The following is a 13,798-nucleotide window of genomic DNA, read 5'->3' as shown; positions in this document are numbered from 1 at the left end:
GGGGAGGCTTTTAACAAGTCCTAGGCAGGGCCTTGATTGGCTCCAGGTGTGTTAATTAACCTGGAGTAACCCCTGCTCAGCTACCAGTGGAAAAGCAACTTGCTGATCCTGGAGCTGTTATATCGGCCTTCTAGAACTCTCCGGTAGCCATCTGGTCTGACCCTGTCACACTAGTAATCTGCAGTCTCTGCTGTACACAATGGTTTGCCCACGATACTGAGCAAAACCAAATCATTTGTCTGCCAAATCAAAGGCTTTCGACAAAGACATTTGCAGATACAAGAATACATTCCGAGCAACTAAAATGCAAGGAAATGCACAAGTTTTTAAGGGGCCTGGAGAAAAGGGGCTGTATGTAGAGCTGAAGTATTTGCAGTTATTACAGTACACTTACTTGAAAACTTATAATAAAATGACACACTTGCAGGGGAGGTGGGGATGCATCTTCTTGGCAGACAGAGCGCAAAACAAACTATGGCAAATCTGGTAAAATAAAGCAAAGTCTCAAATTTTTTAATAGTTCATTCCAAATTTGACACATTAGAATCCAAAATCAGATTCTCTGGTGAATTAACAATATTAAATATCTTGGTAATTTAAAAAAAAAAAAAAGCCTCAATTATTGCAGGGCCCTGAACAAATTGCAACATGAGTTCTTCCTCTTTGTTAATGGATAACATAAACTCCATTTCCAGAAGCACGCTGATCCCAGAGAGAACACTGGTGCAGGAACAAGGAAGTAAATAAATGGGAAGGGAGGCTTGGGGGGGATGGGGTGTTTGGTCAGTTGGAAGCCCTGGAGAGTGGGTTCAGAGTCCTTGCTGGTGAACTGTGAGGAGAAAATCAGTAGGGAAGGAGACATAGGTGCTTTTGTTCCAAAGGATGAAGAGTAAAATGAGAATCAAAGCTAATGATGATTCCTCCGCCGTGAGGGCATCTTTGCTGATTTCTTTCACCGTGAATGACTGTTGCATTTCTAAAATATGTTTTTACCACAACTGGATCGATGGTGTTGTTTAAAAGTTATTTAAAAAGTTGCTCTAGGGTCAATTTCTGCTCTCTGCTATGCCCATGCAGTCCCTTTGAAGTCATTGGGTTTTGCACAGATGTGACTGAGTAACATTTGGTCCCAAGATATTAAACCTAAAGGCCATCATTGGCTTCCATTTTGGCTGAGCACTTAAGCACAGTGTTCTGTAAATAGGCATAGAACGTGAGGGTTGATTTCTTCATACCCCTCTGATGCTATCCGTGATTAGTCGTGGGTTAATTGATATAGCTGGGTATGGCAGGAGAGGTTGCCTTTTAAATCTGACATGAAATCAATTTGTTTGTCCCTCTTTCTGTGTCCTGTAGAGCGCAGCTGCAGCCCCAAGTCCAGTACTTGGAAACATTCCTCCTAATGATGGAATGCCAGGAGGTCCCATCCCTCCAGGTTTCTTTCAGGTAGGTTTTGAACTTCCTGATTCTTTTTTGTGTTGGTGGTGCATGCGTGTCCGTGGCTCCTTAATGTCACATTGCAGTTTCTAAGGGGGTCCCAGAAAATAGTTTGCTGCTTTATCTCTTGATTAATTTTTTTAATGAAGAAAGCCAGAAGTAGCCAATCAATTGTAAATAATTGCAACATTCTGCTTTTTTTTTTTCCACATAACTTTTTGTAAGCACAGCAAATTTATCTTACTGGCTTTTTTTTTTTTTTTTTTTTTTTTTTTGCAATTGACATTTTTCCAAACTGCTTTTTTTGGGTAGAGATTTTATTTATTCTTCGGTCATAACAGGCTTGTGCATAATTCAAAACATTCTGGATTTTGATTCTTGAAACAGTTTCCCTCTGGTTAACCACTTGATTTTTTCCAACTGCAATCACTGAACACATTTAACAAACACTAGCTTAAATTGTAGCCACAGGCAGAAGCAGATTCAATATGGGTCAAAAATCATTGCATGTCAAAGAGACACCTTGTAAGAATTTGTCTGTCAGAGTTTTGTAAGTGTCCTCCATTTCCATGGTTCATTTTACTTCTGCTCTGATTCAAGACATGGTAATATAATCTTTGCGTGGTCTTAATGGGAAGGACTTTAAAGAGCATTTGGAATGGATGCTTTAAGATTTATTACTTGTAAGATGTTCTTAATTTCTTTGTAACCTCTTTGTATGCCATGTATATGTGCTGGTTGCTACATGTAAAATCTTGGTGCATTATGATCTTATTTCTTGAGGAATAAGTGCTTGTTCGTGTAACAAATGGGCTGGCTGTCGGTGGCAATATTTGTTCTGGCCAGTTGCTTTTGTTATCTGGATTCATGATTTTTTATACAGGAGAGTTCTTGGGCAACAGACAGCTTAACTTGATAAACTGAATGTGATTTGTTATGGCAGTATTGTAGTTGATGTGCATGCGTGGGGAGATGGGGGATTGTTTCAAAAAAAGATCCCATTTCCTGAACATGCTTATGTCAAAATAAAAACATTTAATATTGATTGGCCTGTTTCAGGGTTACCAATCTTGTAATAAGCCTCTCTGATATTGGAGGAAACAAACAGAAAAGAGATGATGCCTCACAGGTTATAGCCGCTGCCAGCAATTGGAGTTCTGTTCCCTGTATTTAACAAATGTTTCCAGGGTTTAAATTTCATTTGGCTGGTGAGGAGTCAGCCCTTCGGTGCCCCACTCCGGCCTGCATTCTCGCACCTCTGTGGGGTTCTGAAATTCAAAAAAAGTGGGAGCAGATCTAAATGTTACACATTTTACTTAATCAAAGCGGGGTACGGGGTAGGAGTGAAAGAGGGAATTTAAGCTTCTTCCTTCTTCTGGCTTCCACTGTGGGCTCCCAGAATTCTAGGTCTCCATTGACGGGCTCCCTCCCACACTAGCTCTGCCTCCAAGAACGTTTTCACCTGGACTGTCAGTTGCGAGAGCCCATGGCTATTTTTCCTCCTTTGTGCAGCCACGGATTAGCTGGACTCCCAACATCCCTGCTGTAGTTGGCAGGACCACATGCTTTACTGTCCTTGTGAAAGGTGGGCTCTGAAGCTATGCCCCTGAATCTCCAGTGAGCCAGCTGCCTGGCTGGAAGAGCTGAGCAGAGACAAAAGACCACACACGTGCATTCTTCATACAACCTTGCCTCGGCAAGCACTTGGTAGTGTTAAGGGGAAACATAGCTGTTTGATTCTCTCTCCTTGGGGTAGAAGCAAATCTGAAGGGAAGGGAAGGATCCTGGATGGCCTTTGGTTTCTAGGAAGAGGAAGGACTACTACTAAGGGAGCCGTTCCTAGGGTAGGGCGAATCTGGATGACCACCCTGGGACCCATCCTTCGTGCCAGGACCTGCTGAGAGGCAGACAGCTGCGACCTGCTGTGGTCCCGGCTTCACCCCAGGCCCCACACCCCCTTAGGGACAGCCCTGATTACTGATGATGATGCAGATTGGGAGTCAGGCATTTGACTTAAAAGTTGCTCCTTTCCCCTGTCTCCCCCACCCCCCCAAATTCTACCCCTTAGATTTCCTTCCCTGAAAGCTATCCCCCAAGTCCCATCTCCTTCCCCTCGGGAAAGAATGCCATGTTTTAGCAGTGTCTGAGCTTTGTACCAAAAACACCTTAATTTTTTTTAGGCGTTCAGATCATTTTCTCTTTTGGTATGCTTGAGTCTGAGAGTCCTGCCTACTCTGTGTAGTCTTGTCAGAGGGTTTCAGTGTGGAGCTGATTGCTGCTTTTTGGTTCAGTTCTTATCTTTGAAGAACAGGATACTGAATATGAGAGGGCAATGCCTGGAAGGACACAGGAAATGCAAAGGATTGAAGTAGTTCGGGTTTTCCTCCCTGACCCTAATAACGTGGGGAATACACAGACTAGTAGAAGAGACAAGGAACAGAACCAAAATATAGTAAAGGCGTAATGTGGAATCAGATCATAGAAGACCATTGAGCTCATGCAACATAAGGAATGTTCTTTGGTGCTCTAATGATGCCCTAATTGTTTTCCAGACTTGACCTACTACATTGGGTTTTATCTATTCGTGGTTTATATGGATTCCAGTAACGTCCCAAAAAAAAAAATGTCAGTGACAGAATAGCATGAATTTACACAGCACCTCAGAATCATAGATATGGTCCCTTCCCCCAGTGAGCATAACACAAGATCCAGGATAGTTCAGGAAAGCAAGGTCTGGGGGTTACTGTGGATCCCAAAGGAGGAGGGATTGCCTTTGAAAGCTAAATTTTAGCCGGATTAGAGGAGAAAGAGACCTGGCATCTGAGGTCAGAGAACTTGTACATGGTAGGAGGCACAAGACCAACAATGGGAAAGGAGAAAAGAGTCAGAGAGAACAGTAAGATCAGCCCAGACTGTAGAGTTATGGAGATTATAGGAAGAAATGAGGTCAGTTTGGGGTTGATTCATTAAGAGATGAGAATGGACATCTCCAGAGCCAAGAGCCTGAAGAGTAGGAGAGACTAAGGGTCCAGTTTTGGGTGTATTGGAATAGAGGTGGTGATTGAAGCCAGAGGATCACTGTGGGGGAGTAGCTCTTAATACAGTGCGCACATGGTTATGATCCCAACAGTCTCTCGCATTCTGATGCTGGGTAAGAGGCTTGCTAGGGCTGGTGAGGTTTGTAAAAACTCTTATCGTGAAGCCATTTTCACTATAGCCTGTGGACCTAATGCGTGACCAGCAGAGTTCTGAAATCTAGGATGGTGGCCCTGGGAGACAACAGGTCCTAGCATGCAACTCCTCAGCTGCTGGCCACAACTTCGTATTAGAGTCGGTGGTGGAGAATGCCTGCACTCCATCCCGTTCTGTAAAAGTTTGCTGCAACCCTTCATCTCGTGGCAAATGGTAAATGGAGCCTTCAGTCGTGCAAAGTTTGAGAGACACTTGATGGTGAAGCATTGGCATTAGATCCCCATTGCTGCTGGGCAGCTTGCCAAAAATGAAACACCTTAGCAAGTGCTGTGTACACGTATGTGAGTTCAGAATCTTGATGAACTGGTGGCAGGAAGCTCTTGATACGTTTATCACATGCGTGTAGGTGGTCCAAACTACGGTCACATGAATGGTTACCTGCTAAAATTCCCTTTCCCTTCTGACTAATAGTGACCTAGAATACAAAACATTTTTTTCCCCCTTCACTCATCTTCAAAAAGATCAGGGAAGCTATTCCCGTCCTGGTTAGAAAGCTAAATTTATGCCTAATCTCAACAGTGGTAGAAGAGATCTCTCGTGTTCCTAGCAACAGACAGAAAGGTTACTGCTCTAGACCTACCAACAAAAGTTTAAGGTCTTATTAGTGATGAGTAAATGCCATGCAAGTGTGCATGTGCGTGTTTGTACACATACATACACAACATATGCATACATAATAATCATCAGACACACTCAGTGGTTATATGTTTCTCTCCAAAGTTTGAACTCTGTATGTAGCTCTGTACACACATTGATGAAATGGAAAGTTGAACATAAATCAATGTCTGTTGCTGTGTTAGTTATGCATCAGCAGTTAGTGTGAGAGATGCACCATAACAAAGCAATCGCTAGTCAGTGCTCCTATACTGCCCCCTAATGCTTAGAGATCTTGGGAGTTGTGAAAGGTGGTGGGATTTCTAAGTTCGTTTTTCATTCGCCTCCTTAGCGTTCATTACCCAGAATAAATGCATTTGTTTACTAGCTTGTAATCCTGTTGGTAAAACAGAAATGAGACTAATGGAGGAGAAATTGAGGTGCTATATATAACACATGATCCCCTAGGTGAAGCTTGAGGGCTGCCATCCTTTTTTTGGTATCACAGCAGATGTCTCTCGTTAATATGTCTAAAGCCTTGATTATTACACTTCCAACAAGTAGCTCTTATTTAATTTTGTGAGTGCTTCTATGTTGCTTATTTCTCTTGTGCTGGAAAAACTGGATATTCTTGTCATTTCATTTATTTTCTGCTCGGGTTTCAGGAAAAAACACATCACTCCTGATTGTGAAATAAAGCTCAGCATATGCCTTAGCTTGCTAATAAACCAGTGGCAGTCTATTTGCTCTCTAAAAATATGGGGAGGGAACTGATTGTTTTTTAAAAAACAGAAAATCTCTAGTAGTGTAGACACCAGACTGCTGCTTAACCAGCTAATAGGGGTAGACCAAAAGAGAGTGCAAGTTCTGGGCTCCCCACGTCGGAATAGTTGAGCTGCTGCTGTCTCACCAATGCATGTGAATGAAGAATCCTGATCCCTGAGTGTGAATGCCAGACTATCTCTCTTGCCACAGCTGCAACATTCCCTCCCCAGTTTGTCTCCTGCCTTGGGGAAAGAACAGCCGCACCATCGACCAAACATATTTGCACTTATTAAGTACATGACTAGCCAGTCAACCGTGGCTCTTTCACTAGGCCAAGGAAGGAAGCCTCTCCCGTCAGCCCATCGTAGTGGGGTCAGTGCACCATTCTTATAACCCTGTCGCTGCTGGTTTTGTAGGCGTGGGAGCCTCAGGCCATTAGGAGAGGATGGCTTAAAGAAATAGAAATTGCTGGCTGGCTCATTCACAAATAATAAAGACGTTGAAGTTAAGGGGAAACGGAAGGAATCTCCTTCCCTTCTGCTGCCACATCAGGAACCACCATTTTTCACAAGTTAGCCTTGTTAAGTGGGCTTTTCTACTGGAATGTGAGCAATTTCAGACAGATTTCTTACCCTCTCGCTACTCTGTGGACTCCTAAGATTAACAAAGTACTGGCAGCAGCCACAGAACTTCTCTCTCCTCTCTCCTTCACCCACCACCTCTATGAATCAATCTCTGTTAGATAGCATGAGAAGGGCAAAACAACCTGTCTGTCTCCTGCTCCAAGGCAGGGGGAACATCATGAGAATCCTAGGAAGCAGCAAGAAAATACAGAGGCAAAGGCTTATCCTATTTGTTCTGCCTGATGAAAATACTCTCCAAAATACTTCTCAGCCCCAGCCCCCGGAAAGGCACGCACAGATCAAATCTCTCTTTGTCCCCATGGGAATGTCTCGTTTCAAAATTCTGTTAAGTGGTGTGTTTCAGTGATGCTTTCTAGCCGTGGTTCAACCTGCTTCGTGGGCATTGCACCCTATAGTGGATTTGCAGTTTCCACCAGCAGCATCTACATCTTCCCTTCCAACTGAGGCTGACCTCCTCCCAAGAGAGGATGAGACGAAAGACCAGTGGTAGTATTAGTCTTCCAGCTGTTCCCAGCTGGGGCTGGCTTTGTCCATCTGATTTTACATCTGGGAATGATGTTCCGCCCAGCTTGAGGAACAGTGTTTTCAGTCATACAAGAGACCTGCGATTTAGAGTTTGCGACAAATGCTGCCCCTTTCTTGGGAGACAAGGTCTGATTCTTACAGGGCTCTTTGTTTTCTGGCTAGGCCTCATACCAAGCCTCCATTCCAGGCTTCCCCTGCTAAAACAGAGCTCTCTTCCTAGAAACTCAGGGCACTTGAATAACTTTACCTTCAGTGGTTCTCTTTGCTTTCCTATGGAATAGAAAGCAGTGGCATTATGTGTAGAGCTCAATTATGGGATCCATCATGGCTTCTTTTGACAAACAGCCAATTTTTCCAGCTCTCCTACACATCTAGTGCATCAGACAGTTCATGGGAGATGGCTGAAAGCTTACGACGTCCATATATTAGCAAGGAGTGGTCTCCAGCGCTCCAAGACAAACTGCTGTACCATTAGGTCGTCATGGTGTGATCCCACAATACAGGTACCAAGTTTTTCTCAGGGAATGGTGTGTGCATCTAGAAGCATTCACAGTGGATGTACCAACATTGCCCTAGTATTTGGATTGGTAAGAACTTGCCAGCTCTGTTTCATAAGGGACTCATTCCCATACTTAGAACTGGTTACCAGGTACTATATTTCCTGTGCCTTCCCCTGCTGTACAAAATGATTTGAAAGGTGGGGTGAAAGTTAGCCATGCAGAACTGATTTTAGAGAGTCAGTTACGCTGCTTCAGCCTCTAAAACCTTTCACTGACCTACTAGATCTCCTCTCCCAGTGTCCAGATACACCCATCTTGGCTTTGAAGAACTCAGCTTATGACAAGAGAAGGCTGAAAAGAATGGGGTTGTCAGGGAAAGGTAATAGTTGCCGACTGAATTTCCAGGGAGCTTGTAATGTCTGCTGTGTGTGATGGGATTTCTAATAGATTCTCTCATTGGTGATTCCATGTAGATGAAAGTGGGCTTCGTTGGCCTCATCTGGCATTTCTGTTAATAGTTTCTAGGAGAATTCACATGTGGGTTGGCTTTCAGATGCCTTTAAAATGAAACCTCTTGACATCCACACCATCAGATGAGGGAAAGAGGCTTTTCTGGCAGCATCTCTCCTCCTGGTAGTGGTATTAATTTGTGCCATCTTAAAGAATTATTGTCCTGTCTTGAAGGCTACCTTTTGTTCCTTCACCTTGCAGCCTTTTACTTCATTGTCCTTTTAAGCACCTTCTTCTGCAGTCTGTCTCTCTAAACAGTGTTGTCTGCCATGGAGAGTTCCCAAGCTGGTAGCCGGAGCATGCAGAGGGCTGTATTGGTTTCCTACAGGGAGAAGGTGGGCTCTCCATCCATTATTTATGCCAAAGGTCATATGCTCTTTTTGTTTGAATTATAACATAAGACTCCTCCCACAAACTCTTGTCCTAACCTAATCAGACTTGGACTGTAGCGGGTGGCGACCACTGGGTATTCTAATAAGACACTAAAAAGTTCTCATGTGGACGAAAGAGTTCCATCTCTCTTGATAGGCTTGGTTGTGTGGGGGAGAATTATAAGATGCATTTAAGCCTTTGAAATTCAAACTCTTTAGGTAAAGGACCAGGAAGTGTATAGGAGATGACTGTTCTAGAAAGAATTCCCCGCACCCAGAAGAGAAGAGCACATGAGACGTTAATTAGAGCTTCGGCCTTGGCAAAGAAGTGGTTTGCAGAGAGGTTTCTTCTGGCATTCACTAAGGGGTGGTTGCAGGTTTAGACTTTTCTCCCCTAGGTGAAGCAGTAAGTTGTAAAGCTCTTCAGATAGTACCTGTTCCTATAAATCCTTGTGTATGGGGTGTATTTTTAAATAGCATTGTTGTAAAGAGAGTTCCAAACAATGAGGATTCTTATCTGTCAGTAAACTTAGTTTCTGCTTTACTGTGGGTTCTGAAGGACCCCTCCAGGATTTCTCTAACTCTTCATAGCTGGGTGAATGTTTTGAGGAGTAAGGGAGATAAGAGAGGAGTTATTGAAAGGGGTTTTTTTTCCCCAAAGCTCCTGTGGTCTGTTACTTACAGCTGCTGAAATTTTTGATCTGGGGGACAGAATAATTGGTTAAAAGGAGACGTATTGTTGCGCTAAGGAGGCAGATCTATAGATCTTTAAAGGGTTTGATGGCGGGAGAAATCTACTTAAGGTTATACTAGGAGTGATGGGATGAAATGTAGAGAGAAATTAAACTGGCCCTCAGGGTAAACTTCCTGACATAGGTGTGGTCAAATCTCAATCACAAACTTCACTGAGTTAATAGAACTATTTTAAAGGGTCCTTTAAAATTGTTCTATTAAGTACAGTTTTTTGCTACCAGTGTGGAAGAGATACAAGTATTTTCTGTAGTGAGGGCTTCGTCATGTGGCTCATTAGTGAGCATGGGTGAAATTTTCGAAAGTACGATAGTGAATTAAGAACCAAAGTTCCATTTCTGAAAGTGATTTAGCAGTAGGTGAGATAATGTTAAGGCGTCGTGTCTACCTTGCTATCCAGAGAATTGATGTTCTGCAGTAACACTCAAACTTCACACACAATAGGAATACAGCCACATAACTGTAGAGTTTTAAAGTAGGGGAGAAATTATATCTACCCCAGCACCATCTTAAATTCCTCTCCTCTTGACATCTGACCTCATCAAATACCTACCTACCTAATTGATTTACATGTTTTCAAAAGTGACTTAGGTGCCTTTGTCCCATTTAAGTCAGGCTCTTAAGGACTATTGAGAAGTTTTACCAGACTCAAAGTATTTTTCCAAAATAGCTTTAGAAAAGTGACACCCCAGCCAAACTAGCAGCAAAACTACAACAGCTGAGAGACATTTCTGAGCACGGTGAGTTTTGCAATTGAGAATGCAGACTCTAGTCCTGTGGCATAGTCTCCCAAGGGCTGTGAGAGAAGTCCTCATTATTTGAAACATTCAAAATCGCTGCACAAAGCCCACAGCACGTGTAAAGGACTGTAGAGAAAAATCCTAAACTGCCGGAGCACGGATTCTGTGACCTAGAGTTGGTCTCTTCCTTCTCCTAACATCTATGACTGTGGAACATCACAGCTGTGTGGAAGACAGCTATTTGACAGTGTTCCAAAGCAGGATTGGTCCTGCATGACTGTCACTTGCACTGAGTAGGGAGAGTAACCAGCAACGTTCAGCAACGTGTGGGACACTAAATCCAAACTTGCAGGTAAGAATCATCATTTCAGATGCCCATAGGTCAGGCAGCTATTTGAGTCTTCTAGTAAGTGAGGTATGGCTTGCTAAACGCCATGAATTTTCTGCAGCTGCTGCCAAATCCTGTATCCTGAACTTGAGTACATGATGAATCATGCCGCTGCTGCAAGACAGGTTTTTTTTAAAATTTCCTGTCGTTTGGACAGTAAAATGCGGTTGCATTCCTGACGACTGTGCGTGTGTGTGGTTTTAGAATTAAAGTAGAGCATTAATCCTCTGGATAGCAAAGTAGGCCTGATGCCTTTAATATGTATCTCACCTACTGCTAATGTTGTCGTGATTAACTGTGGAGTTATAAAGTAGGGAGAAATGGTTATATCTGCTGCTATGGAAAATGCCTCTTTAATCTCTGCAGTGTTTTCTGGTAGAATGGTTAAAGGTTCTTTGATACATTCCTGCACTTATTTCGAAGATTCTAGAGTTTCTCTAAAATTTATTAATGATTTAATTTTCTCTGTTGGCATCTTAGAATTTTATCCTTTATAAAGGGGGTTAGATTAGATTTTTCTACCCAATAAAATATACAATTCAGACCTCTCTAACTGTAGTAAATTACATTTTGGGTACCCTTTTTTCATGTTGGAATTTGTACCTAGAGAAATGTCATTTAAAATATGGGATACATTCCTTTTGCTAAGTATAAATTGTAGGTAACTGGTTGTCGTGATACTTGGCCTTGTTATATCTTTCTTCATTGTTCTCCCCACCCCTGAGGTACTTGAAGATGTTTTTAAAAATAAAAAACCCATTATCTGAAAGTATGCAGCCCATAAAACATGATCCATTTGTGCTAAATTACTCCTGAAACATAAATTGACACACACATGCAACCATGATCGCTTGTAAAATATTAAACATGGAAAATTGCACAAGAACATTGAGAAATTGAGCTCATGAAAGACACAGTGGAAATAAGCTAATCAGCATTGAAATTTTAATTGTTCCACAACAGCAACAACAAAAAACTTCTATATCTATTGGTATAGATTTGTCTTGTCTTTAAAAGAAACATGTTTCTCATAGTTTACCTAGTTAAGGCCACGATAATGAGCTGTGCTGACAGAAATGGACTAAACACCTACAGGTTCTTGTAATTATGTCTTCAGAGACCACTGTGTTAAGTCTTTCAAAAGTACCTAAGAGAAGATAAAGAAACTTTTATCAAGCAATGGGTTAAACCATTGTTTCCCAAAGTATGTGGGGGGGGGAGGCAGGGACAGACTTCTCAATTGTTTTCTAGAGTCTCATCTTCCATTAACAAAAATTTCTAGCTGTTATGGTTGCAAAGAAAATCTTCAAAATATGAATTTGAGCGTAAGCAACGTAGAGTAGAGATCTGCTAGAGTGCAGAGAACTTGAAATGAGAGCTAAGCTGCAGACCGCTCTATTCATTTCATTGGGTGCTAAGTCAGATGCTGATATGTTAAATATCAACATAATTAACATTCACTGCTCATCAAAGTATGTAAGAAAGAATAGGAATTACCTTAAGAACGTCTACTCCAGCCCCTCTCAAAGTGGGGATGAGGCGAAGAACTAGCCGGAGTAGGGCTGCTAGGAAGGGAAATGGGTTTAATTTTTCTGAAAAGGGGCTCTGCTTTCACAGGTTCTGAGAACACTGGACTGAACAGTGTAAAAGAGAGAGTGAAATAATCAGAGATCAGCGATCACTTGCTCAGAAGCACTTCTTTTCCTCTTAATGCGGAGTGAAGTCCCTGATGATTAGTCTTGTACCTGAACAAGCATTTTTTAAATCAGGGTTTTGTTTGTGTGGGAGTGACCCCATCCCATTAGACAAGTTAGCTAATGTATGTTGATCGTCATAATAGAAGCATTGGTTCCCCTGATTGGAGCCTGTTCATCGTCTCCTTAAAGCATTCCATTTTTATTTTATTTTTGTTTTTGAACCATTGTGATCAGTCAGATGAATTCACTGATTTATAACCAAAAGAACAATTGTTTAAATAAAAAGAGAGAGAGAGAGGAAGAAAATAAAGATCCAGCAGGCACTCTTGGTTGAAATGCAATTCTCCTTGGTTATAGAACATCTGCAAATATTTAGAGATAACAACATCCAGAGGTTCTGCATTTTTTAAAAGTTAAGTACAAATCTTAAGCTGTGCTGTAAAAGCTGGAAGGGATCGGGATGTGAGGGAGCAAAAGAAGGTAGAATGGAAGGTTGCAGTTTAATTTGAGCACAATGGATTTAGTGGCCCCATGGTAGCAGACAGGAAGTAGCTAACATTTTCAGATGCTTGTTGTTGCCATTTGAAAACATTCAGCTCCTCCCATGCTGCATAACAAGTTGAAAGAGCATGCAGCCTTTGCTGAGATGTTTGCATAAATTGTACATCTGCAGTTACATTATCCAGAAGTAGCTGTCATGAGCATTACTATTGAAGAATAATGCAGCCATGAGGATTTGATTTACTGCCGTGTGCCACTTGCCAACAAAATGTTTCACAAAGTCTTGAATTTCCTGGGAGTATGTTACAATTTCTCATGTGCTTGCAGCTCGCACAGGGTCATTACTGTCTGTCTATTGCAAAAGGGTGGGGGAGGTTTGGAGCTTCTTGGAAAGGACTCAATTAACCGCTTCTGCTCTTTACACTGAGCTGTATTTTGGCAAATTTTGAACTTTCTGGAGATTAAGCAAGTTGTACCAGAAAAAAGGACCATGCCTGTTTGGAAGTGTGCAGACAGATCCCATTCTAAAACCAGCTTTTCTTTGGAGGAATTCAGAGGAGATGTGCTGTTGTGAATTGTAAGGGTCTGCTTGCTGATTAGTTCTATTTAAAAGCAGAAATTGATCTCCCCCTTTTAATTAACACCAGCAGTTTGGGCAGAATCACTCTAAGCCCTTTCCATTTAATGGGGATGGGGGGGCGTGTAGAGGAGGGTGACACGCCTCTCAGACAGCGTGCTGGCTTCATGCAGGCAAGTGTCGCTTTTAACCTCTGCTGCTTTGCTTTGTCCCAGATGATTGTTCTCATGTAACACTTCACCAGGGGAGAAGCCAGCGCTAGTTGAGTGTGAGCTGAATATATCTTCATGCATCCATTAGGTATGGAAGAGTCAAAAGACCAAACAGGGAAAACCCAAGCAACAGCCAATTCCACATCGAGCAACCAATGTTTTCAAATATCTGCGTCTAACTCCCGTTTATAAGCCCTGCTTAAGAGTATCTGAAACTGTTCTCAAACCCAGCTGTAAGCAGTCTGTGTCCTCGTCCAACTGTCTAAACTATTTGATAAGTAGGCTTGCTAGAAGGAGGTAGTCAGCATCTTAAGGGGAAAAACACGCTATCCACA

At 42.3% G+C, this 13,798-nt stretch overlaps 1 protein-coding gene across 13 annotated transcripts in view; it reads left to right on the top strand.

Moving 5' to 3' along the window:
* The window catches only part of SSBP3 (single stranded DNA binding protein 3), a 133,267-nt gene that overhangs the window by 92,396 nt on the left and 27,073 nt on the right, over positions 1-13,798 (top strand). For 8 of the 13 annotated variants that reach the window (XM_067535656.1, XM_067535658.1, XM_067535654.1 and 5 more), the window contains exon 5: positions 1,357-1,446. The exons of the other annotated variants lie outside the window; for them this stretch is intronic. In XM_067535656.1, the coding sequence (XP_067391757.1) occupies positions 1,357-1,446 (90 nt within the window). The remainder of the gene's footprint in view (positions 1-1,356; positions 1,447-13,798) is intronic. 13 annotated transcript variants of the gene reach the window in all.

This window comes from Emydura macquarii, unplaced genomic scaffold (assembly GCF_026122565.2).
Source record: "Emydura macquarii macquarii isolate MOO-44397 ecotype Brisbane River unplaced genomic scaffold, CSIRO-AGI_Emac_v2 contig_3506, whole genome shotgun sequence".
NCBI classification, from domain to species: Eukaryota; Metazoa; Chordata; order Testudines; family Chelidae; genus Emydura; species Emydura macquarii.
This window is presented reverse-complemented; position numbering and strand designations above follow the sequence as displayed.